The sequence below is a fragment of the Pyrus communis genome, chromosome 13 (genome assembly GCF_041283825.1).
Source record: "Pyrus communis isolate YQ-2024b chromosome 13, ASM4128382v1, whole genome shotgun sequence".
Classification (NCBI taxonomy): domain Eukaryota; kingdom Viridiplantae; phylum Streptophyta; class Magnoliopsida; order Rosales; family Rosaceae; genus Pyrus; species Pyrus communis.
In genome coordinates, this window is record NC_142577.1 from 27,272,284 (window position 1) to 27,297,759 (window position 25,476).

The 25,476-nt window shown below is 37.2% G+C and overlaps 5 protein-coding genes across 6 annotated transcripts; 3 read left to right on the forward strand and 2 right to left on the reverse strand.

Annotated features, from left to right (window-relative positions):
* The first annotated feature begins 1,786 nt into the window (after positions 1–1,786).
* On the forward strand, positions 1,787–3,682 carry LOC137735883 (transcription factor MYB16-like). The gene is made up of 3 exons (XM_068475237.2): positions 1,787–1,919; positions 2,091–2,220; positions 2,800–3,682. The coding sequence occupies exons 1-3, from the start codon at positions 1,787–1,789 to the stop codon at positions 3,680–3,682; spliced, it is 1,146 nt and encodes a 381-aa protein (XP_068331338.2).
* A 4,654-nt stretch (positions 3,683–8,336) lies between these two features.
* Positions 8,337–9,792, forward strand: LOC137737711 (uncharacterized). Its single transcript, XM_068477257.2, has 3 exons — positions 8,337–8,467; positions 8,553–8,956; positions 9,571–9,792. Exons 2-3 carry the CDS (start codon positions 8,571–8,573, stop codon positions 9,611–9,613), a joined length of 429 nt encoding a protein of 142 aa, XP_068333358.1. The 5' UTR covers positions 8,337–8,467; positions 8,553–8,570; the 3' UTR covers positions 9,614–9,792.
* Positions 9,793–10,372: 580 nt separating this feature from the next.
* LOC137736578 (galactoside 2-alpha-L-fucosyltransferase-like) lies at positions 10,373–12,700 on the reverse strand. Its single transcript, XM_068475825.2, has 2 exons — positions 12,184–12,700; positions 10,373–11,982 (listed from the first exon to the last, which is right to left on the reverse strand). The coding sequence occupies exons 1-2, from the start codon at positions 12,467–12,469 to the stop codon at positions 10,508–10,510; spliced, it is 1,761 nt and encodes a 586-aa protein (XP_068331926.2). The 5' UTR covers positions 12,470–12,700; the 3' UTR covers positions 10,373–10,507.
* A 4,436-nt stretch (positions 12,701–17,136) lies between these two features.
* Positions 17,137–21,584, forward strand: LOC137736471 (EXS (ERD1/XPR1/SYG1) family protein). Of its 2 annotated transcripts, XM_088683171.1 has the most exons (14): positions 17,137–17,291; positions 17,398–18,025; positions 18,232–18,580; positions 18,691–18,739; positions 18,846–18,917; positions 19,075–19,204; positions 19,362–19,482; positions 19,575–19,827; positions 19,977–20,081; positions 20,167–20,211; positions 20,304–20,453; positions 20,638–20,919; positions 21,013–21,149; positions 21,262–21,584. In XM_088683171.1, exons 2-14 carry the CDS (start codon positions 17,467–17,469, stop codon positions 21,362–21,364), a joined length of 2,355 nt encoding a protein of 784 aa, XP_088539297.1. In that variant the 5' UTR covers positions 17,137–17,291; positions 17,398–17,466; the 3' UTR covers positions 21,365–21,584. The 2 variants fall into 2 exon arrangements, with proteins under 2 accessions (XP_088539297.1, XP_088539296.1); XM_088683170.1 differs by lacking the exon at positions 17,137–17,291 and having other exon boundaries at positions 17,391–18,025.
* On the reverse strand, positions 21,565–25,115 carry LOC137737852 (phosphate transporter PHO1 homolog 3). Its single transcript, XM_068477420.2, has 9 exons — positions 24,390–25,115; positions 23,921–24,251; positions 23,704–23,824; positions 23,480–23,609; positions 23,254–23,374; positions 22,905–23,163; positions 22,703–22,807; positions 22,133–22,606; positions 21,565–22,046 (listed from the first exon to the last, which is right to left on the reverse strand). The coding sequence occupies exons 1-9, from the start codon at positions 24,994–24,996 to the stop codon at positions 21,810–21,812; spliced, it is 2,385 nt and encodes a 794-aa protein (XP_068333521.2). The 5' UTR covers positions 24,997–25,115; the 3' UTR covers positions 21,565–21,809.
* Between the last annotated feature and the right edge of the window lie 361 nt (positions 25,116–25,476).

Consider the following 25,476-nt stretch of genomic DNA (forward strand, 5'->3'; position numbering starts at 1 on the left):
TTTGTCAATTTTTTAAAATTCAATTATTACATGTCTCAAATATTTTCGATTTGGCTAATATTTTGTAAGGAAGAGCTATGAGGTGCAACTTGAAAAATAGATGATTCGAATCGTTAAAAATTTGATATCATATGAACCCCACTACTAATCTCTATTTTTAGAAAAAAAAATAAAAATCTCTTTCCTTAAAGACTTCCTATATAGGCATTTACAAACATAGGTACAATTGGCTGGGTAATAAAGTCCAACTCTGCAAACCCTGTTAAAATTTCAAATTTGAAATAAATAGTAAAAGCTCAACTACATATTAGCTCTAGCTCCACAACCTCCAGCTAAAAAATTCTCACATTATCACTGTCCAGAAAGTATGGCAATTTCCCAGACATGCATTCACAAAAGAACAATATTTGATTACTCAAAGATGAGTATGAATTCATACTCAAAATTTCTCAAAATTGTTCATTGTCAATTTATAGAATTTCGTATTTATAATCAGAATACCCTATAAAGATCGTCTATACAAAAAATCAATTAAAACTAAGATCGTTTAGTCATCAAACTGTTTAAAAACAAGTGAACAATATTGGTAAAAGTATCGTTAATTTTTTTTAAATTCAATTATTAGATGTCTCAAATATTTCCGATTTGGCTAATATTTTATAATGATGATCTATGAGGTGCAATTTGAAAAATAATTGATTTGAATCGTTAAAAATTCGATATTATGTGGACCCCACTACTAATCTCCATTTTTAGAATAAAATAAGGGTTGTGATTTTCACACACCCTTAACTACTTTTTCCGCACCCCTCCTTATTTTTTAATACTTAATTGGTATCCTACTATTTAATCTTTCATATATACCCTTCCTACTTTTTATGGTGAAAGATTAAATAGGGAGGGGTATATATGGAAGATTAAATAGTAGAATACCAATTAAGTATTAAAAAATATGAAAAGGTGTTGGAAAAGTAGTTAAAGGTGTGTCAAAATCACAACCCAAAAATAAAAATCTCCTTCCTTTAGGACTTCCTATATAGGCATTTACCAACACAGGTACAGTTGGCTGGGTAATAAAGTCCAACTCTCCAAACCCTGTTAAAATTTCAAATTTGAAATAAAGAGTGAAAGCTCAACTACATATTAGCTCTAGCTCCACAACCTCGAGCTAAAAATTCTCATAGTATCACTGTCCAGAAAGTATGGCAATTTCCTAGACATGCATTCACAAAACGACAATATTTGACTATTCAAAGATGAGTAAGAACTCATACTCAAAATTTCTTAAAATTGTTCATTGTCAATTTATAGAACTTCGTATTTATAATCAGAATCGTTCATATTATAAATTACTCTATAAAGATCGTTTCTGCAAAAAATTAATTAAAATTGAGATCGTTTAGTCATCAAATTATTTAAAAACAAATTGACAATATTGATAAAAATATTACGAACGTCATATATTCCCACAAAAAATATTCGAAAGGATCCTCGTCCGTAATTAGTAATAGTATGTACCATCGATCGATTCACTGCTACAATGTACGATTTAGTTGGATTTGAAAAGCTGAGTCATAAATTGGCACAGCAAAAATAAAATGGACGCCACGTGTATCCACCTACTATTTAATTCTTTATGCGTCGTTTATGTGTGTGTGTGCGCGCATACATTGGCCTCACCCTTCCTGGTTTTCCAACATTATTCTAGGCCAAATTAAGCTTTGAGAGATTATATATCCTTGCTATAAGGCTTGGAGCAACGTAGCTAGCTAGGGTTTCAAACTAAATGGGGAGGTCTCCATGCTGCGAAAAAGTGGGTTTGAAAAAGGGGCCGTGGACTCCAGAAGAAGACCAAAAGCTCTTAACTTGCATCGAAGAGCATGGCCATGGAAGCTGGCGAGCCTTGCCAGCAAAAGCAGGTGATTCCTCCACACTAAACTTAATCAGCTTGTCTTAGGGTAAATAGTCAACGAAAAGGTTAATTATAAGACATGCATGCAGCATGCCGGAGATAATTCGCTTTTTTTTCTTTTTTTTTTTTTCCATGCACTTCCATGTTAATTTTAGGTGGTTTTGTGATGTAAAAATAGGGCTCCAAAGATGTGGGAAGAGCTGTCGGCTAAGGTGGTCCAATTACCTGAGGCCCGATATCAAAAGAGGAAATTTCAGTTTGCAAGAAGCGCAGACCATCATTCAGCTCCATGCTCTTGTCGGAAATAGGTAAATTAATTTAACTTTAATATCTAAATATAATTTGTAATTTGTACAGTGATCAACTGATCACGACTCTATGTCATCGTAACTCTCTCTCTCTCTCTCTCTCCCCCTCCAGTTTTATACATCGTTCAACCCATGTATATCACATGTGTGTGTCTGTACATATATATAGTAATAATATTCTTCTTTATTATCTTCTTCATTAATATCACTAGAGCAATACTAAGAAGACTAAATTTTATAAACTAAATGACATATAAGTTAACAATTGGATTATTACTTAAACGTTAATAAATGTATTCATTTTCTATTGTTGACACATCATTTAGTTTACAAATTTAGTTTTCATAACATTACTCATATCAGTATATTCTTGCTAATTCTAACACGTGCGTACTAATATATATATTCTCCTTTTACCATCTTCTCCATTAATACAACACACACAGTCCTAATACTCTCCTCATCTTCTCCATCATTAATTACTAATTTAGTTAATCCTTTATATGTTAAGCCATGAAAAAGGATAATTAGTATGCACTTTGTTAGATTTGTACTCAATGATTAATTCACTGATCTCAGGTGGTCAACCATAGCAAGCCATTTGCCGAAGAGGACAGACAACGAGATCAAAAACTACTGGAACACACATCTCAAGAAGAGACTAACCAAGATGGGCATCGACCCGATGACTCACAAGCTGAAGCACCACGAGGGTCATGCCAAGGACGCTGCCAACATAAGCCACATGGCGCAGTGGGAGGGTGCCAGGCTCGAAGCCGAGGCCAGACTTGGCAAGGAATCCAAGCTTGTCATAACCAACGCTAACCCTTTCCAACACCACCTCATGATCAGCAGCTCCCCCAACCCTGCTCACCAAGTAGTACACGTCCGCAACGCCCCGCCGGCGCTTCCGTGCCTGGATGTGCTCAAAGCATGGCAAGAGGGATGCTCGTTGACAACAAACTCAACAATTAGAAACAACGTCAACAGTACGATGTTTTCAGGTGGTTCTATGACGGACGTGGACGACCTTGAATCTCCGACGTCCAAGTTGAACTTGAGGCACGTTAATAACGCGTTTAATCCTCCCCCCATGCTAAATATAAACAATGGTTTTCCATGCGAGTCCGGGGTGTTGCAGAACAATGATAATGTTACCTCTGGTTGTACGGATGCTAGTGCTGCATGGTTTGCGGACGGTTTTAGGTCAGGGAATGTTGATGAGGAGAAGAATGTGGTTGTGCCAGCTGAGCTCTCAAGTATGGTCATGGAGGGTTTCTCAGATGTTTTGGTTTACGACTCAGAGGATCATCAGCAGAACGCGTCGCTGGGCGGAGAGATCTCTGGAAATGGCGGCGACGACGGAAGCTGCGGCGATCGCGGCTTTGAAGAGAACAGGAATTACTGGAACAGTATACTAAATTTGGTTAACGCTTCAGCGTCTGGGTCGCCTGTGTTTTGACGTTTCAGAGTCTAGGTAAGGTAACTGCATCGGAGCTACGGTTGATGATTAGGGATTAATTAACCAAGTGTTATAAGGAGTTGTTGTCTGTAGTTTTAAATAACAAGTCATTTGATCAACCAGAAAATATCAAGCACTTTAGTTTTTATTAATGTGTTATTTGATTATTCGAAAACAAAATCATTTACAACTTTATCATATCATACTACAAAACTATTTCACTTCATTATCTTACTATTTTATTTTTATAGAAAACTAGATTTTAATCCTTAAATAAGATGACGTTTAGAAAAATGTCTTATACAAGATTGAAAATTGATTATAGTCCCTAGACTCTATTTAATGCCAACCTATGTATTCAATGTCTCTTTTTTTATTTATAATTTTATGAAAATATTATAAATTTTAATTCTCATTATGGTAAGTTTTGTATATTTTCTTATCTGCCACTAATTCATTACAATATATTTAGGTACGAATATTTCGGTACACTGGGTTAGTATAATATGTTTAGGTACCGACATTTCGGTACACTAATTTAGTATAATATATTTAGGTACCGACATTTCGGTAGACTAGTTTAGTATCATATAGTTAGGTATGAAATTTTCGGTACACTTTTTTTTTACATATTTGCTTATGTGTCACTAATTAACTACAATATATTTTGGTACGAGCATTTTGGTACACTAATTTAGTAAATTATATTATGATATGGACGTTTAGGTACACTAATTAGAGAAAGTTAAATAAAATTAATGAATTAAAATGTGTATAATAATAAATTTAAATTTTAATGTAATAACATTAAATAAGTTATCTATTAAATATAAAAACAAAAATATAATATAAATTTGAATTAAGTACACATTAAGGGACTAAAATTAATATTCAATCTAACACTAAGTTTTTATTAAATTTTAATCTTCTCGAAGAATTAAATTTCAAAAACCCCAATAAAAGTTCTGTATAGTTATATGTTGAGACCAAATCTACTTATGACCATAAAGAGGTTATTAGTTAATAGAGGTGCAGCTAATTTTTTATTTATTTTTACTTAGTCATCATTTATTGAAAGTTGTTTGAATACAAATAACTACATTAGTAGTTGAGAATTACTCATTTTTCAAAATCTGATTAATTCAAATGATGTGGTTGTCCACATCAAATGCTACCTAAGATGGTATGAAAATGTGATACAAAAACTTGGTATGAATAACATTACTCATTTTCAAAATATAGCATTGGAAAAGGGAGACATCTACTCTCTAATGCTGGTGTATGTATATATGTATTTATAAAATAAAAAAACTACATAATGTAGTGTTGTTCACCTTAATGCCAAAAATTTCATTCTAGAAGTTGTAAACATGCTTGAGAAGTTAGAAACATTTTGGCTGGAACAACAACGTGCCATGTTACGAGTTATTACGTATCTGCAAGCTCAAAGACATAACATTGATCCTAATAAATAAAATATTGTTTTGGACAACTTAGAAAAATATTTAATTTCATCTTAAATTTTTTTTTTTTTGGTGACATTTCATATTTATAGACTTAATGATAATTACTATGTAGAGGTAAGTTTCTTAAGACGGAACTTAGAAAAATTATGTGAAATTTATTCTTATACAGAACTGGCTCAAGTTGGAACTAAAATGACTAGCTAGATGGAGGTACTTTCTATATAGTGTATCACTATAAAGAGGTTTTACCTTATATACAGAAATGTGCACTAGTAATGTTAAGTGCAAAGTGCAGGAGTAGTAACATATATATAATGTTAGGGTTAACTTTTGTTTTTTATTTTTCACTAAGAAAAGGTGTATATTATAACTTCTTTGGAACGCAAATAACATTATAGGAAAATAGTAATGTCATAGAGAAATACACAGTAAAACCCCTTCTTATTTTCATCTCAAACACACCAATATCATTGTGCAAAGGCTCCCTTCTCATATATATTGGCAACGAAAATAGGGGTCATCTACAGTACAAGCATCTGGGATTCTGGGCTGGTGGCCTGGTATGGAGGAATGCTTAATTAGGTAGACGATGGCCTGGATTGAAATTCCAAATTCCGAGTCAAGAAGTCCTTGTCCCAAACTCATTGATGACAAAAATCGCGCTTCTTTGAAGTTTAGCCGGCACATGATTTAACCGTAAAACGTTTGTGGTTACTTAGAATGAGTCATTTATAATCCCTCTTATATATCTTTGTAATATACATGTAGTGTATTTTTTTAATTCCTTCTAACTTTCTACTTCCATTTCTTCTTCATTTTACGTAACTGTCAATAAATTTGGAGAAGAATTTGACAGTAATAAAGACAGTACAATCATGATATAGTATCTACATGGGGGGATTTGTTTTTTTTTTTTGAAGAAAAAGGCGATATTTCATTTCATTTCAAAAGCCAGACAAACTAAATAGTACAAGGAATGGAGAGGTACTCCTCAAGAAGATCACAAATAATGATAGGAGGTTCATTAAACCAAGTACAATCACCCCCGAGTGGAGGGCGAATTTAGCAAGACAATAACCGAATTTGTTTGGCAGCAGATATGGGAAGCAAAAACTTCAGCGATTATTTGCATCAATAACTTCGCATCCTCTTAACCCATGCGCACGATTGCGGAGAATTTCTGAGAACTTGAAAGTCCCTCACCCAGACATACCCTAAAAGTTTTTTGTGGTTTGCCAATTGTTTTGCAATGCATTGAAGACTATTTCCAAAGGTGGATCATTGCGTTCCTTTCTCTAAATCCTCATCAAACCATCAAGTAGTTCACTACTTTGAGCACGAATCTTTCTATATATTCGGGCTTGGATTGAAGACAACCTAAAAGCTGGGCCTTTCTATGTATGTATATAGTCGGTCGAATATAGTGGTTTTTCGTTGTCGGCGGTGTCTGGCTTTGTGGAGCAGCGAGGGAGCAGAGGAAGAGCTTTGTTTCTGGGGTTAGAGTTTGGGAGATAAAGAGTGTAAATTTTTAGGTTAGAGTGTGCTGTTTACGTGCATTGTTATATGTATGTTCATTGTGTTTTTCATCTTCTATTATATATATATATATATATATATAAAATAAAATAAAATATATGTATGTATATAAAATATAATATATGTATATATATATATGTGTATATATATTTATAATATATGTGTGCGCTTAGGGTGATTATTGATTAATAATTTTATTTTATTTTATTTTATTTTAATATAATATATGTGTACGCTTAATATATATATTAAAAATTTAGGTCCCGTGAGACTTCGCCTCACGCCTCATACCTAGGCCGAACTACCCCTCATACGCCTCGTACACATCTCACGCTTTTAATAGATTGGTCTAATGTGAAAAATCATCTTCACCTTTCATCGATTTTTCTGACAGAAACAATGAAATGAACAGTTACAGTGGATGCTAGTTTGACCATTATCTCTTGTTTGGTGATCAAGAAAGATGAAATGTACGGTAACTCATCATTAGAATTTTTGTTTTTGTTTTTTGTACAAACGATAATAACTACACTAAGTGGATGTGAGAGTGGGCTAAACATTACAATGGGCATGCCATAATAATATAATTCAACTTCGTCTTTAGTAAGAATCGAACATAAAGCCTCTCACTTACAAGTGAAGAGGAATATAACAAACCGTAGTATTAAGTTGCAACTCATCATTAGATTTAATATCTACGGTTATCAATAAAATGACGTGTTGTTAGTGTTTTAATTTCAACATTCAGAGGCAAAGCCATGAAGGGGATTATGATGGTCTCATGGCCATCTCGATATATTTTTACGCAGAAAAGTTTTATGTAAGCTCAAGGTCCTAATCCAACATTTTTACTTTAATTTATTTCATCGGGTTTGATTTGAGGTTGGTGGCTCCTACGTAGTTCAGGCAGTCTGTTGTTTTTGAGCTTTGAGGAAGACTCTGGTATAGGGACGAGTGGAGGGACAAAGGGAAAAAAATGAGAGGCTTGGGGTTTAGGTTTAAGGAAGATGATGATGAGGACAACACTACACCAAACTTAAACGACGGTAGTACGTTGCTCACGACATGACAAAATAATTTTGTAAAATCAGAAGAGCATTTCGAATTGAGACTTTTAGGCCCCTCTTAGGTTAAAATCATGGCTCCATCATTGTCAACATTTGATATCAAATCTAATAGTGCGTCACCATACATAACAAAACTTATATATATGCACAAATCAAATATAAATTAAAAATATTTATATAGAAAAGTGAAAAAAGCAAGATGTTCTTCCGACCATGGTCATAAGGAAGGTATATCATGGAGCAAATCTTTTTTACTCCTCTTTTCCACAAGCATATCTCAAGGATCACTTTCTGTTTACATGATTACAAAATGTTTTTTTCTCCTAGTAATGATGAAATGTTTTTTCTCCTAGTAAAACATACATTGCTCTCTTATAACTTAAGCCAATCTGATCAATTACATCACCAACTTTTCCACAATATACAAAAGGTAAATGTCCATTCCAAAAATTGAAAATTCTTTTTCACGCATTTTTTATGAATGAACAGATGAGGTTTAACTAATTAAAATTTAGCTAAATCTCAACCGTTTAACCGCTGACATGTTTTTGGAGTCCAATTTTTGAAAGGCCCAAACTAATAGGGGCAAATAGTAATATGTCACAAATTGGAGGGCAAATCCTAACCAACCACTTTCTCTCTTTAGTCTGCGAAATCTGCAGAGTCCGGGCCGTCGTCTTGGCACCAAGGGAGAAGATCACTCCGACTTCCAATCGGTTAGAATTAAAATTTCATTTGTGCAATATATTTGTGGGTTTTGTTAATTTGTGTGTTAATTTTGGTTAAACGGTAATTTTATAGGATAAATTAGTCAAAGAGATGGGAAAGGATGCGAAGGCAGGAGGAAAGGGGAAGGGAAAGGCGGCGGGCGGCAGCGAAGACGGTGGCGGAAAAGGAAAAGGAAAATCCGGGAAGGCCGCCGATGGGCTAGGCACCTGCACTTATGTGAAAGCAAGGCATATACTTTGTGAAAAGCAGGGCAAAATCAACGAAGCCTACAAGAAGCTGCAGGACGGATGGCTCGAAAACGGCGACAAAGTCCCTCCTCCAGAGTTCGCGAAGCTAGCGGCGGAGTACTCCGAGTGCCCGTCGGGGAAGAAAGGCGGGGATCTTGGGTGGTTCCCTCGGGGGAAGATGGCAGGACCTTTTCAGGATGTTGCTTTCGCTACTCCAACTGGGGCAACCAGTGCGCCTTTCAAATCGACGTATGTGTTTCCAAAGTTTCAATCTTTCAGTTTTTTATCTGCTACTCCTTTTTATCTGTTTACGTAGGCTGATTAGGAATAGAAATACGTGTGTTGTTTGATGATGGATTGGATTATAGTCAATAAACTCATGTTTTAGGTCACATCAGATTGCTTGTTGATTGTGCTTGGCTGCAATTCTTATCACTCATTTCATATTTATCAATACAACTTGAGAAATGCTAAGGAGACTCTACGAACTCTATCTCAGCTCAGGTGTTTGGCACGATGTTTTATAATGTTGAAACGGAAATTAACTTTAAACCGTGAGGTGACAGAGAGTTTATTGAGAGTCCCACTATGAGAGAGTCTCCTTGGCATTTCTCATAGAACTTAAGCAATTCTTGAAACTAAAATAAAACTTTTTCACTAATCGGCACTAAACCTGCAACGAATCACGTTCTATTGTCGATTTAGTGTTCAATTATCAGTATGATTGCTGCCCAATCCGTTCATTTTGGTTTTGGATTAGATGCTGTAAGATGCCATTAAGTTTGAAGTGTGATATTATACTTGTGCAGAATTTAGAGACACAGTTTGGTTCATATTTTGTTGTTGTTTGGATACTTGTGCAGGCATGGTTACCACATTATCTTGTGCGAAGGCAGAAAGAATTAAGACCTTTGATTTTCTGATGAGCAAGTCTGCAACTTTGGCCATATGTATGAGTTTTCTAGTTAGATACTGCTTTGATATTGTAGGCATTATGCTTAATGACTGATGAATGCTATCTCTCTCTCTCTCTCTCTCTCTCTCTCAACATCTTTTTTAATAATATTTTTATATTTTCCCAGCAATGCAAATGAAGAAGTCCAGTTTAGTTATATGATTCAGAAGCATGTTTATGGTAGCTTTCTTTTAGGTAAAACGGCAAGTAACAGAACTTTGTTGCACTAGAATTTTCCATGCTGAATGCTGTCTGTGAGTTAAACTGTAGTTGTAATGGCGCAAGCAAAAAACATTGAGCAGCCTTTTAACTTGGAATGCATTGACATTGGTCGATTTTCAATATGCCGAGTTTATGAACGTCAGGGACCATATTGAAACCATGTCCAAATAGGACCTATGAATTTACCAATTGAGGACGTTAGTATGATCATGCGTGTGATTGGTTTAGTAATTTTCGGGCTCGTTTGGAAGTGCTTTTAAAACGATTGAAAGTGTTTCTGATTTCCAAAATCACTTGAAGTGCTTCCTACATGATTACCAAAAAAAAGTGTTTCCTGCAAGAAGCACTTTAAGTAGAATTCACTTGCTTTTTACTAAGAATTTGTTGCAAAGACACTCTCATCAAAAATGCTTTTAGTCATTTTAAAAGTATTTTCAAACGAGACATTCTTCAAGTTGCACTATCTAGAATATAGTTCGATACATGCATTCACTAAAAGATTCGGGAAGGATCTTCTTTGTATTTTTTTCAATAGAGAGAGGGACATAAGAAGTAAAAAATTGACTATATCAACAATGGTGCCCAAAAGAATCACTATCTCGCATTACATTTAAGAAAAACAGCTACAACTGGTCATGAGATTCATGACTATCAACTAGCTTGAGTCCCCAACTCATATCCTCACAGTGTCTCACATGAGGCACAAGTGCACCCGTATCTACTCCTTTCTTCGCCTTGCAGTCATAAAACGGTGGAGCATGGAAGCATGGCTCCATCGACATGACCTGACCGCAAGATGGATCAGGCATCGTCTGATTCTCCGGCTTGTACAGAATCCACGGTTTCAGACCTCCTAGACCTTGAGCCACGTACCCGAAAGTCGACCATGCACTTGTGACCAACACATCACACAAACTAAGCAGGTACATTTCAGCCCAAGCTTTCCGGTCGTGCAGATTCTTATCCGTCTGCTGATGCCCTTCGTGACTCGGCTGGACAACCCCGATTATGTCCCCATTCACAGTCGGATGTTCCCAGTACATATTCCTCAAATCCTCAGAGTACCCTGAGGTCAAAGAAGTAATTAAAACCGACTTAAGTTTCGGTATTCCTGATGTAGCGGTGACGATTGGTCTCTTCCTATCCACTTGAGGAAGCAGTTTCTCCTTGAAAGCGCATGCATAGATTTGGTTCATCACATGCCGAAGCGGGCTAGGCCCTGCCTCGAAAGTTCGAACTTGAATCCCAATCCTCTCATCTGCCTTTGCTAAGTAAGCTTGGTAGTATCTTGTGATCAACCCCCATACATGATTTGAAGGTTGGAAAAGATACCTACCCAAGTGGTGGAAAACAGTTTCCTTTTCCGGGAAAAGCTTTTCGAGTTCTTGCTCGAAAGACGGCATCAAGAAAAGCGATGGAACAAAGTAGTTATTTGTTCTCATAATCAGCCAAGGAACTTTCTCGATCAGACTTTGTTCTTCATCGCAGAAAAAGAGCCTATCTTGATCATCATAATCATGAGCCAGATGAAGATACAAAAATGATGCCGAAGCGTTTGCGATCTTATTATTCTTTGATTTCAGAATGTTTCCGTAGCAATAAGGAGATTTCTGATCAAACGCGTCAAATCGGTCTTTAACAGGGAAGTCGTTAGGCAACACCCATGAGTTTTCAGGGAAGGGCTCGCAGAAGAGGTCGGCCATGTCCTTTCCAGGGTCGACGAGAAGGACTCTGTTCGTGAGCAAGGCATAGAGGAAAGCAGAGGATATGGTGAGTATCTTGTTCCCCAAGCCACTGTAAGATAACCAAACCACATACTTGCACTCTTCCGAACTACCAATGGCAGTGATAGGGTCACTGGAGTTGAGTTGCTCTAGGGTTTTGTTGTAGGGCTTGGTGTGTGGCCCACATTTCTTGTGGAGATCTTCATAACCTCTGAGTCTGGAGAGAAGATGAGAAGATGGTTTGTGGGGTGAAATTTTTCTATAGAAATTGGATTGATATCTGCTCAAGCAAGAACCTTCATCAAATCCAGGAGCAATTAGTCCATCATGTAGCTTGTCTTTGGGCATATGAGTATGATCTGAGAAACCATCTACTGTAAAATCAGAGCAAAACAATTAGAAAGATCAAACTTTGATCGTCACCCAATTCCACACCAGACTACCAATCTTGCATGCAGAAAATCTAAAATTCCGAGTTCAACGTATGAAATTCATTGTTGAACTTTCCCTGCACTTTTCTCAGTAACCAAACAAAAAGTAAGGCTGTTTGAACAATACTGAATCTTATATATTACCTGAGCTGGACGACGATGATGTCTCATTTTGAACGAGTCTTTCGATAATTCTGGCGTCAGCGAAGCCTTTGATTCGATGGGAAGGCGGATTTCGAAGAACGGGAGAGAGGGTGACGAAAACCGGGAGACAGACCAACAGAACAGCCAATATCTTGGTCATATTCATCGGCGTAATCAGCCGGGACTTCGACGGGATGACCCGAGCGGCGGAGACGGATTTATTACGGCCTGCGGGGTTTGGTTGCTGTGAAAGTCGCCTCCTGCCTTTGGATTCTCTCAAATCCATTCATAAATTATGATATCTCGATTGGATTCGAGCATGACATGGTTATCTCTCGGTTTATATTTCATTAAATGAGTGCAGATGCAGAGAGAGAGAGAGAGAGAGAGAGAGAGAGAGGGGAGGGAGGGAGGTGGACTGGGATTCTGGGAATTGGGAAGAGTCTCTGTATTGTTTCGGGGTGGTGGTTAAGGTCGTAGAAATGAGCGGGTTTCGCCTGGTTTCGTTTCGTCTTCAACAGGCCAAACGTGGCAGGCGGATTGCATGCAGCTTGCTTTGGTTGAACTTTATTATTATTATTATTTTAATACAGTTGAACTTTCTGATGTGACCAATAAAATTAAATTTATGCCAAATATATTTAACAAAAACAAAAGCCTAACCAATGGAATTAATTATGTGAGTCCCCAAATCGAAATTATTAACAATGGGTTCGGGACAATAACAGTTTAAATTTAAATTTTATAAACGTGCTTGTTAATGATTAGATTGTTAATTAAATATTGATTAACGTGTTTATTTTTTACTAGTGTCATTTCATTTGGTTTGTAAATTTGATTTAAAATTTTAGTTTTCCTAACATTATTCTTAACGTTATGGTCATTTTAGATGAGAGATTATACAGCGTCAGGAAACTATTTAGTCTAATTTTATTAAGAATTCACTATAAAAATTAGACTTGAGAGTTGAAAATGACAAGATGCTATGCATTTGGGAGGAAATTCATTTGTTTAGTGCATTTTAGAACAAGGCTTCTAGAATATAATGTTCCGGAATATGACCTTCGTATGGTCAAGATTTTCATGGATGTAGTTTGGTGGAAAGCAAAGAAAAGTATGAAAATTTTAATCCGGAGTTCAAATTTTCACAGATTTATTCTTTGGGAACATCAATTTTGTTTTAGTCCAAAAAACACAGGTACTAAGATTGCACGATGATGGGCTACCAGCAATGTGTGATAGATATATATTGTTACTTTACTGTCTTCCTAACTAGTCTGTATGCACGTACATGCGAAAGATTTTTTTTAATCACGTGTAACTTATAAATTTTTAATTTAATAAATGCGTGTTACTCAGTTTCGCTAATCACAATTAAATTATACACAATTTAATTGATAGTATTTACAAGAGGATATAATACATGCTTGGAGTTTTAGCTAATTTAATTTTTGGGGCACTAAATGCTTTTTTACATGTTGTTGTGTATTGGGAATTTGGAGAACAAAAAAAAAAAGGAAAATTTCAAGAAAGGGAGGAAGAAAAGCTTAGAGTTTATTATTCTTCGGTTGACAGTAAAAAAGAATATTTTTTGATAAAACTAAATTAGACTTTAGGTTTTAATTTTAAGAGTTATTGATTTGTTTATAAAATAAGATGTTAAATTTAGTTTTAGGATGAGTGTTGTGAGTTTCAAAGAAAAAGAGACCTCTTGTTTTAATTAGGGAAATTTTATTTAAATCCATGTAACATCTTTCTACACCTAACTTATTCTCTTCGCCCATATTGTTTTTTATTAAAAAATTAATCTCTCTTTAAACCCAAATTTATTACCTAAACTACCCTCTAAAATCCAATTCAAAATGTTAAGTTATCTTTACACCCATTTCATTTATAAAATAACATCTGTAATTGGATTTTTTTTTTTAAAGAGGCATCCTTGCCCCACCCCTCCCCCCCTCTTCCCACTGGCATTTCCATGGCTACTTTTTTTTTTATTTCTGCTACCAAACCCAAACATTTGTCTTTTTTCTTTCTACTGATGTGTATAAGCAACAAATCAAACAATTCATTCCCTTATATTTATCAACAAACAAGGAAGTTTTTAATCTAAGAACATTGGTAAGAAGTTTTTCCTTAGAATTTTCTAATTGTAGAAAGTTTAACAAACCATTCGGGATTGATGAAAAAAATTGAAACACAAATACTCATTTTCTAAACTTTAAAAAAATTGAAATCAAACGAACAAAATATTCATAAATTGAGTCATACCTTAGTTGGAGGATTCAAAACTTCAAAATCACCATCCATCAATAAAAAACCTTGTTTTTCTCTACAAGACCTATTAGGGTTTTAGCCAGAATGAACGTAGGATAAACAAGAAGTGATGGTAGTGTTTAATGGTTTTATTAATAAATTTGAGTTTTATTATTAATTTCATTTTGTACTTAATAGTAATTATGCAATAGGGTAAAATAGACAATTTGCAATTTAAATTTAGTTGGATGTAAAAAGAAGTTACATGGATTCAAATAAAATTTCCCTTTTAATTATTGGTGAATAGTATTAAGAGTTTTGCGTACTCTAAAAGGAGTATAATACTAAGTTTTAAAAAATTAATTTAATATAAATATTTAGAAAGGCTGAAAGAGTGAAGGTAGGCCTTGGCCTATACTAATCTTATATTCCAACTTTACATAAGGCTAGTTTGGTATTATTGTGCTTTTTAAAAAAAATTGTTTCTGCTGTGCTGTGAGAATAAACAGCAGTAAAATAAAGTTTCGAGTGTTTGGTAAACTTTTGTTTTTTTTGTAAAAGTGCTTCTAATAAAGGTTTTTTAGCCAAAATGGTATCTGAGATTTGCATAACACATCACTTTGATCCCTGAGATTGAAAATCAATAAAAATTGTCCCTGAGATTGTCCACCATCCATTATTTTGGTCATTCCGTTAAAAACTCCGTTAAGTATCCCGGAGCTCTTGGCCGAAAGTTTGGGCAATTTTCAAAAACTTCGTAACTCAATCGTTTCTTAACCAAATTCGACCTATAATATATCAAAATGAAGATAGAAAAGTGTAGAACAAGATTATACCTATTTGGAAGCCCAATGGTTGTCAGAGATGGCAAAAAAAAAGCCTGAAAGGTGACTGGTCCGAGGGAAAACTGGAAAACTTGTCGGAAATTGGGTAAAATTTAAACGTTCATAACTTCTTCAATACTCAACGAAATTGAGTGATTCAAAAACGAAAATCATACTTCTCAACGAGATGAAGAGAATGGTACATTTCTCGATAGATAATTCAAGGTAGTTTGGCCGGAAAACAGCTCGAAAGTGGCTAACTTGAGACCAAGACAGCTACTTTCAAGCCGCTTTCTGGAAAAATCACTGTGATTTAGCCATCAAGAAAGGTACCATTTTCTTCGTCTCGTCGAGAAGTATGATTTTCGTTTTTGAATCACTTGATTTTGTTGAGTATTGAAGAAGTTATGAACGTTTAAAGTTTACCCAGTTTCCGGTAAGTTTTGCATTTTTCCTGCGGACCAGTCACCTTTTAGGCTATTTTCCGACCATCTCCGGCAACCATTGGGCTTCCAAATAGGTATAATCTTGTTCTACACTTTTCTATCTTCATTTTGATATATTATGGTTCAAATTTGGTTAAGAAACGATTGAGTTACAAAGCTTTAAAAATTGCCCAAACATTCGGCCAAGAGCTCCGAGACACTTAATAAAGTTTTTAATGGAATGACCAAAATAATGAATGGTGGACAATCTCATAGACAATTTCCATTGATTTTCAATCTCAGGGACCAAAGTGATGTGTTATGCAAATCTTAGAGACCATTTTGGCTAAAAAGCTTCTAATAAAAAAAACAATGTATAAGTGTTTGGTAAACTTTTATATAAATTACTTCGAATATGTTAAAGGACTAAAACTAGTATGATATTTGATGTGATATAATAATTATCAAAGACAATAATGTAAGGGTAAAGATTGTAATTTTGTAAAAAAATGTGTGGGTATACTTGTCATTTGAATTTTTTTATGCTTTTTTACTTTCATTGACAGAGTTTTCTGAAATTTTTTTTTTTTTTTTTGTTTTACCAAATACATTTAATGTTTCAGATTTTTCAATAAGCTTTTTTTTTTTTTTTTTTTTTTTTTTCAAAGCACAACAATCTCAAACCAACTCATAATAAATTAATCAAAACATAAGATGATTTCATACTATAGCTCTTTGTCATCTGAAAAGCCCCTCTAACTGAGCAACACTTTCATTGTGAGTTAGCTCTTCTCATGCTTGCCCGCAAAGGGGTAACGAATCTTTCAAACCACCAAAAGAACACAATTACGGACTTTGTGAAAGACGGCCTAGGTCTATCTGGAAGAGGCTAAACTCTTTTGGTTGAAGATGGTCTAGGTATCTATCTGGGTGCTAAATATTTGAATGTTACGATCCGCAACCTTGGGCTGATATGAAGCTAAAAACAACAAGACACAGAACAATCTGGGCCAGGCTAGTCCAACCCATCTTCCATAATATCATAGACAGGCCCATCAGCCACCAGTGCCTCTGTTCAATTACTGTCGAAGCAAATGGCGGTTGGAAATGACCCTGCTCAAGAGTCGGCGGAGGGAACGTCACCACCATCAAACTCGGTGGCCTGGATTCTCAGCAGAAGTTTCAGGCTCCAATGGCGACGCGTGTAAAAAGTGGTGTTTTTTTTATCCGCATTCTGAAGTGTCATTTGCTTGCGTTGCACTCCAATCCAGCAAAATCCAGACTCAGCTAATAAATACGACTTCCATTCGCTGTGTGAGGTTGGATTTTGGAAAATTGAAGCACGTAAGGTAATGTCACGGGACTGCATGTAATGCCCACTACGTGTTTGTGTATTTTAGTCGGTGACTTTTGTTTTATGCACATATATCGAAGCGGCATAGCTAATTGGATTGAGCGACTCTTTTGTTTCTTACTACTTCAAGACGAAGAAAGAGGAGCTCAAATGGCAGTTTCGAGGAGATGGGTCTCTGAGAAAAAAAATAAAAAATAAAAACCCCATCTTTTGTTCTTCGTTAATTTCCATTTGGTTTAGTAAAACAGGGTAATCTACAGATTAATGCATAGTTGATTGCTCAAGCTTCTCATAACTTTTGTTGGGTTTGGTTTTGGATATTGTTTTTCTCTAAGAAACCACCTATTATTTGCAGGGAATTGGATTTCAGAACTTTCAACAGTTTTATGTAACCATAAGCAATTACTTGCAACCCAACATCAAGATGAAATTCGGGAAAGATTTCAAGAAACAAATGGTGCCTGAGTGGGCAGAAGCCTACATGGATTACAATGGTCTCAAGAGGATACTAAGGGAGCTCAGAGAATACAAGCGAAACAAGCACTCCGTAACACCCTCCAAAGACTTTGAGCGGGGACGTTCTCCCCCGCACAGAACCATCAGTGGGATTGAGCTACAATCTGGCAGTCTCCGGAGCAACGGAGATATCGAGGCCCAAGTAATCGATGTCAACACATTGCAGGGAGACGGTTGCAGAGAGGTTTACAAGACCAAGTTTCTGAGGCAATCCGAAGAAGGAGGAGATATTGAGGCGACATTCTTCCGAAAACTCGATCAAGAGCTCAACAAAGTCAATACCTTTTATAATGATAAAGTGGAGGAGGTGAAGAAAGAAGCAAATAATCTGGATAAGCAAATGGAGGCTTTGGTTGCACTGAGATTAAAAGTCAAGAAGCTTGATCAATACGGCTCTCGTTCAAGGAGACATAAAAATTCTGCAGTAGACCTGACAAGTAATAAGTCAAGTGCAGATGACAACTTAGGTAAGTGGAGATATATGATCAATTTGTGTTATATGTGCGCATATGTGTGTGTGTGTGTGTGTGTGTGTGTGTGTAATACATGCAGTGCAAGCATATTAATAGATGATACACTTAATTGAGAGTGGTTAATTATGAAGCTTTGGTTGACGATTACAATAATCTTTTAATTAATTCTTACAAATTCAAGTTTCCTGCCAAATGTGTAGAAAATGAGCCTATTGGTTTGACATCTGGATTGCAAGTAAATGAGGAGCATCAACGAGAACCAAGCAATGGTGGTTCAGAAGTCAATCCGAACCATGTCAAGAATTCTAGTAGCGATGGAAGAGAGTTATTGAAAACCTATACCCAAAAAGAAGATCCTATGGAGGTTCTTGAGCATGTGAGGATTACCAATACGCTTGAATCTCCAATATCGACCATAAAAGGTGTTTTCAAGGACACTAAGGAAGAAGAGTTGAGCTTTGATAAAGAGGAGCTGAAGAGAGTGGAAGAACGTTTAAGAGCTGCGTTCATTCAATTTTACCACCAGCTTCAACTGCTAAAGCACTACAGGTGATAAATAGTAATTGCGTCAGCATACCTTCCACTTTGGATGCATGGTCTTGCATTTTGGGTTGTCACTCAGTATTATGTACTTATACTTTTGCAAATGGATGAACCAGTTTTATGAACCTCTCAGCATTTTCGAAGATTATGAAAAAATACGAGAAGGTAAGACATACACTTCAAACCAAAATGTGTCAAAATTTTGAGTTCCATATTCTCAATTTGAATTTAAGCAGAGTGTTGTGACGAAAAATCCATTCTAATAACACAGATTGCATCAAGGAGAGCGGCCAGATCATACATGCAAATAGTAGACAACTCTAATGTTGGCAGTTCTGATGAGGTTTGTCAGATGTATTTCTTGTTTTTCTATTGTTAATCATTTCAGCATTCAGAATTCTATTGCTTTGTTGATCTTCAAGTTCTAATCATTTCTTCCTGTAAACATGTTGAAGAGGTGTATATTTGTAAGTTATCGGTTCATTTTTATTTCTTTATAGGTCACTAACCTGTTGGAGAGAGTGGAGACTACCTTCATACAAAAATTTTCAAACTCAAATCGCAGGGAAGGTATGAAGTCACTGAGGCCAAAAGCTAAAAGAGAGAGGCACAGTGTAACATTCTTCTCCGGTAAGAGTAGCAACAGTGCCAATTAACCTTTTTGCTCCACCTTTTTCTAGAAATATGACCGTTGCAACATGTAGCAGTGTCATGGAGTCTCCAATTGTTAATTCCTAGTTCTCTGTTAAAGAAAATAATTTAATTCCTATTTCATTTTAACTTTCAGGTTTCTTTTCTGGCTGCTCAATTGCACTACTGGTAGCTATTGTTTTAAGAATTGAAGCTCGAAAACTACTGGATAAGGAGGAGGGTGCAGAGTACGTGGAAAACATTTTCCCACTTTACAGGTGACCGCTAACCTTCCGGTATTCAACTACGAAAAGTTATCTTATTCATTTGACCTGTCTTTTCTCTAATATGCAAGTGGGTTTTCTTGCAGTTTATTTGGATACATCACTCTACATATGCTCATGTATGCTGCAGATATATATTTCTGGAGGCGTTATCGGGTCAACTATGCCTTTATATTTGGTTTCAAGAAAGGAACGGAGCTGGGGTACCGCGAAGTTTTTCTCCTTGCCACTGGTCTTGCAGTACTTTCATTGGGTGGTTTCCTGGCAAACTTACACTTGGACTTGAGTGCTGAAAAGTACAAGACAGTGACAGAATTGGTTCCCTTGGGTTTACTTGCTGTAAGATTTATGAAGTGCTAGAGTATCTATTGTGGCGTCCCTTGAACTTGATTAGCACAATTGATTTCTGCTGCATGACCTTTTCCATGAACTATAGCCTGGTGCCTCTCAGTTTGTGCAAATGATGTGTGTTACCTTTCTCTGTGCAGTTGGTCCTTGCCATCACCTTCTGCCCTTTCAAAATTATATACCATTCAAGTCGTTTCTTCTTCATTGGATCCTTGTTCCGCTGCACATGCGCCCCTCTTTACCCGGTAATGCATGGGATAACAATTTGGATATTTAAGTAGACGATATAGCTAAATAGCGTGATTTCTTGATTGTTTTTCAAATTTTCAGGAGACATTTCCAGACTTTTTCTTGGCAGATCAGCTTACAAGCCAGGTATAAAAGCCCCCTTATAACTTTATTGGTATTAAGTAGTAAATACTCCCAACTCTGTTTTGAGTAGGCTCTTTGCTTTTGTCTGATCTCAGGTGCAAGCGCTGAGGAGTTTTGTGTTATACGTTTGCTACTACGGTTTGGGAGAATCTTCAAGGAGGGAAATCAAGTGCCGTAGCCACGGTCTCTACAATACGTTATATTTCATTATTGCTGTCGTACCATTTTGGATGCGCTTCCTACAGGTCTCATTACATTTTAATCTTTCTAGTGTTTTCAAAGGCGTGTGCCACTCTTATTCACAATGAAAATGAATATGGAGATGGATAGTATCACTTGTATTCTAGCTTATAATTTCGTATAATCTCTGGAAGATCACGTCCTCTGTGTGGAAAGATGCACTTAAAGATAGCGTATCTTGTCTTGCAGTGCATTCGTCGATTCTGTGATGAGAAGGATGTGAAGTACATTTGCAATGGTTTAAAGTACTTATCAACAATCGTTGCAGTTATTATACGAACTGTTTATGAAATGAAAAAGGGAAGGACATCCTGGATGGTGTTAGCTTTGATTAGCTCAGCTGTCGCAACGACAATGAATACGTATTGGGACATTGTAATGGACTGGGGCCTTCTGCGAAAGACATCAAAGAACAAGTATTTGAGAGATAGACTTGTAGTTCCACACAAGATCGTATACTTTGCAGCCATGGTAAGGTTAAAGTGACTGAATTCGAGAGTTATGGGGTTCTATGTTGCAATTTCTACTATTAATTCACAATATGTTTATCGAAATCCATTGCAGGTCTTGAATGTGGTATTGAGACTTGCTTGGATGCAGTTGGTGTTGGAATTTAAATTGCGTACCGTTAATAAAATGACAATAACAACTGTCATCGCCTTCCTAGAGGTCATTCGTCGTGGCATTTGGAGCTTCTTCAGGTATATTTTTCTCATGAAATTCAACATTGAGACTTTTTACTGTTTTTGTCTTCAGTTGTTGCATCCTTTAAGTAACTTATGCTCGAGAGATTAACGTGTACAATTTAATCAGGTTAGAGAACGAGCACTTGAACAATGTAGGCCAGTACCGCGCTTTCAAGTCTGTCCCTCTTCCTTTCAGTTACTACGATGAGGACGCCGACAAGGATGACTAAACATGAAGGTCTCGCTCCATTCATGCACCCCGAGTATAACGAAGCGGCAAACCAAGAACAAATGTGCGATCTGTGGTTAATTGTAGACAATTCACAATTAGCATATATATGCTCATTTCGTAATTGTACATATGGAATCGCCTTGTTCGTTGTTGATCCTGAACAAAATTATCTGGTTCTGGTTTGTAAGAAACTGTATATACCGAAGGGTTCATATTCACGGGTGCTCATTAGTCGTAGGAGTATAATTTGTCCAAGGCGATTACATTACGTAAAATGTAACAAATTCCGTTTACAAATTTCCCAAAAAATCAAAGAAAAAATAAAGAACTACAGATGCAACTCTGCATTCAGCTGCAGCAATAAATGAATGGAAAGGGGGAGGAAAAAGAAGAAACGTTTCAGCAGCCTCTAGACAATTTGAGATGTTTGCGATTTGCTTTGCCTACTCATCTTTGCCTTCGTCTTCATCATAGTTGAAGGGCAGTGGCACTGACTTGAATGCCCTGTACTTTCCGACATTGTTGAGATGCTCGTTCTCCAACCGGAAAAAGCTCCATATCCCTCGACGAATTATCTCCAAGCTCGCCACAACCGAGATCATTGTCTCTGTATGCATGAAGGAGACATTGAATTTCAAAACTGTCTGCAGCCAGGCAAATCTCAGCACCACATTCAACACCTGCAATGTTTTAATCATTGTATAAATCGCCAGTAAAACTTATACTGTCATACTGTGAATCTGAATCACTAATCAAGAGCACTCACCATGGCTACGAAGTATACACTTTTGTAAGGGACCAAGAGTTTGTCTCTCAACCATCGATTCTTGGAGCGGCGTTGCAGAAGTCCCCAGTCCACGACAAGATCCCAGTATGTTCCATAGATAGCTGCAACAATTGAGAAAATCCCAGCAAGAATTTTCCAGTTCACGTCGTTGTTATGAGTGTAGGCTATTCTCATGCTGACAGCTACGATGGTGAAGAAATATTTCAGTCCATTGTAACCTTGCATTGGATCTTTCTCTTCAACCAAACGGCGGATGCACTGAAGGAGGCGAGACCAATATGGAACGCACGCCACGATGAAAGTAACAATTTTGAAGACGTCATCTGATCTGCAAGTTGTTTTTCTGACTTTGTAGTCTCCCCCGCCATAATAGCAAATGTAGAATGGCAGACTTCTAAAGGCTTGCACCTGGCTAGTTAACTGATCTGCCAAGAAGAAATCCGGGAGTGTGACCTGTAAAGGAATCGAAACTTCTATTAGAATGTCCAACCGAGTTACATTTTACAGTTTTTAACTCGAATAATCAAGGTGTCTGCTGTGGAATTTTACCTTATAGAGAGGAGCACAGATGCAGTGGAACACACAAACCAGGAAGAAGTAGCGACTCGAGCGATATATGATGTTGAAGGGGCATAATAATATCACAATCACAAGCTGCATAAGAAGAATTTAGTTTCAGCGTATAATCTCTAGATGTTTGATGAGCCAATGCAGCTGAAATTAAATAGTTCAACTAATAATATGATCTTACCAGGAGCAAGAAGAGTGGGAGAAGCTCGGTTAGCGCTTTGTAATCTTTGGTTTTCGGGTCCATCTCCATGTCAAGATTTGCGAGCACAGAGGCTAGTGCTAGCATTGCCAGACCAGAACTCAGAAGGAGGACCTCTCTGTATCCCAACTCGGTTCCTTGCTTGAAACCGAATATGAAAGAGTAATTGACTCTGAACCGCCGCCAAAAGTATATATTTCCGGCATACATAAGCATGTGGAGAACTATGAATCCGAACAAGCTGCAACGAAGAATAACATGTCACGAAAAATTCAGTATTATCCCTTTTTTCGGAAACTTAGAATGAATAGAAAAGCATAGGGTTAGTCACCTGTATAGAGGAAACATGTTTTCCATGTATTTACTTCTCTCCGGATTATCCATAATATTTCGAGCACGAATGATCAAAACAAGGGCTAATATGAGGGTAGCTGTGCAGCCAGCAAAGCAACCTGAAGGTTTTTGAGTAAACATATTCAGACGAAAGAAATTGATGCCGAAATTGTCCTTGTTCAGTGAAAGAAAGTTTACTATACTGATTAAGCTAGAGACCTTACCCATAGCGAATGTTATCCGATGTCTTTCTACCCTCGGTTTTGGCCTCAAGACCGCCATTCCTTTTCGGCGATTGGAGTTCGAGAAATGCTTGATGAACGTAGTTTCAACCCTTTCCATAAGCTTTGTAATCTGCGGTAGTGGCAAATGACATGAAGAAATTAAAACTATGAACAGAAACTCGTAATCTTTCCCCTCTTTAGCGTCACGCATGAAGAATCCTCACCTCGTCGGAGCTACCAAGGTATGAGTTATCCACCATGTTCATGTAAGATTTTGATGCATCTCTCGAAGCCACCTTATCGTATTTCTTCATGATCTTTGAGAAAGCCAACGTATTCAAAAATCTGTTTCATTCGCGGATAACAAAGTTAGCTTCACAGTCAAGAAAACAGAAGGAAAACCAACCAAATTAGGTGCCCCAAAGTCGTTATATCTTTTACCCGTAGCTCTTCAGAAGCCGAAGCTTCTGGTAAAATTCAATGAAAGCGCCCCTGAGCTGTTGTTCAACTTTGCTGAGATTAGCCCTGCTGAACTTGAGCTCCGTGTGTGGAGCCACGTTGAGGAAGCCTTTGATGGTGGAACGCGGCGTCTCAGCCATGTGATTCATTGTCACTTGGTCCAGTATATCTAGTGGCGCAGGCCTAGTGCCTCTCCCGCTCTCCGACTTCTTCACTTTCATCTCAACGTCTCCACTCTTTTTGTCTTCTTTTTCTTCGTCACCCGAACTGTTTGATCCGCTCTCTTCAATCGCATCCATAGCCAGTACCCGCCCTGCTCACAAATCACAATGTTAAAACGACGCAATTTTAGACGTAAACACAATATTAGCAATTACCGCTTCCAATTTTCGATAAAATTTCTAACATGTTTTTAAGCCCTTCTAGCAGAAGTGCTTATGAGTGTACTTACTGCTTGCTCTGGCACTGCGTGGGGTGGCGGCAGCCAATGCAGCTGTAGACGTGGCAACATCGGAAGCAAGGCGAGTCATCTCCCCTGACCAATCAAACATTCTCTGAGGGTTCTCCACTTTGATCCGAAACGCAATCAAAGCGTCCATTTGCTTGTTAAGAACCGCAGCTTCCTTCATCACCTCGTCAACCTTCGACCTATAAAACTTGTCCACTTTATTGAACTCGTCGTCAAGCCTCTTGAAGTACTCCAGCTCCTGAACTCCGCCTTCCTCCGCCGCCATCAGAAACATCGTCTGGTAGCTCTCAGAGCCGTTTTCGTTGACGGAGTTGACAAGAATGGCCTGGCTCTCAATGTCGGAGGCGGAAGACGGGCTGGCGGGCTGCTGGGTGTGCCTACTTTTTGTCAGACCGCTGAAGGCTCTGTACAACGTGAGCCTCCGCTTTAGGCCGTAGCTGCGGGGCGTGGCGGCGGCCGGTGGGTCGGGGTTGTTTCTTTGCTTGCAGACTTGAATTTCTTTTAAGAGGGATTTTAGATAGTCGTAGTCCATGTATGCGTCTTTCCATTCCGGCACCATTTGTGCAGAAAATTCCTTCCCGAACTTCATTTCTGGAAATCAAGTTTAAATTTAGTTTTCGGTTTTCGGTTTTAACCGTCTAAAACAGATAGGACTCAGATTGATGCTTAACTTTCTTTCTACATGCATATATACATACACCCACACACACACACACATAAATAAATAATAATAATAATAATATATGGAAAGTAGCTTTAAAAATCTGAGTGAGTCAAACGCACGTGGGAGACTTCTGAGTCCATCTGGGCAGGCATGACATGATTGATGAGAAGAGGAGAGTGAGCTCTGTGCTAAAAAAATAGAAAGTAAAGGACAAATGGGGCCCAAAACAACGTATATGTCGCATTTCGCCAGTACTCGTAGGGGAAGCAGTCGCAGTTGACGACCAACTTTTCCATGAGAGTGTCGGAATTTACTGTTTTCGTACAAAGAGCTTTTTACCTTTTTCTTTTTTTATAATTTCTAAATAGTTTCCACCCTCTAAAGCTCGTTTTTGGCCAGAATTAA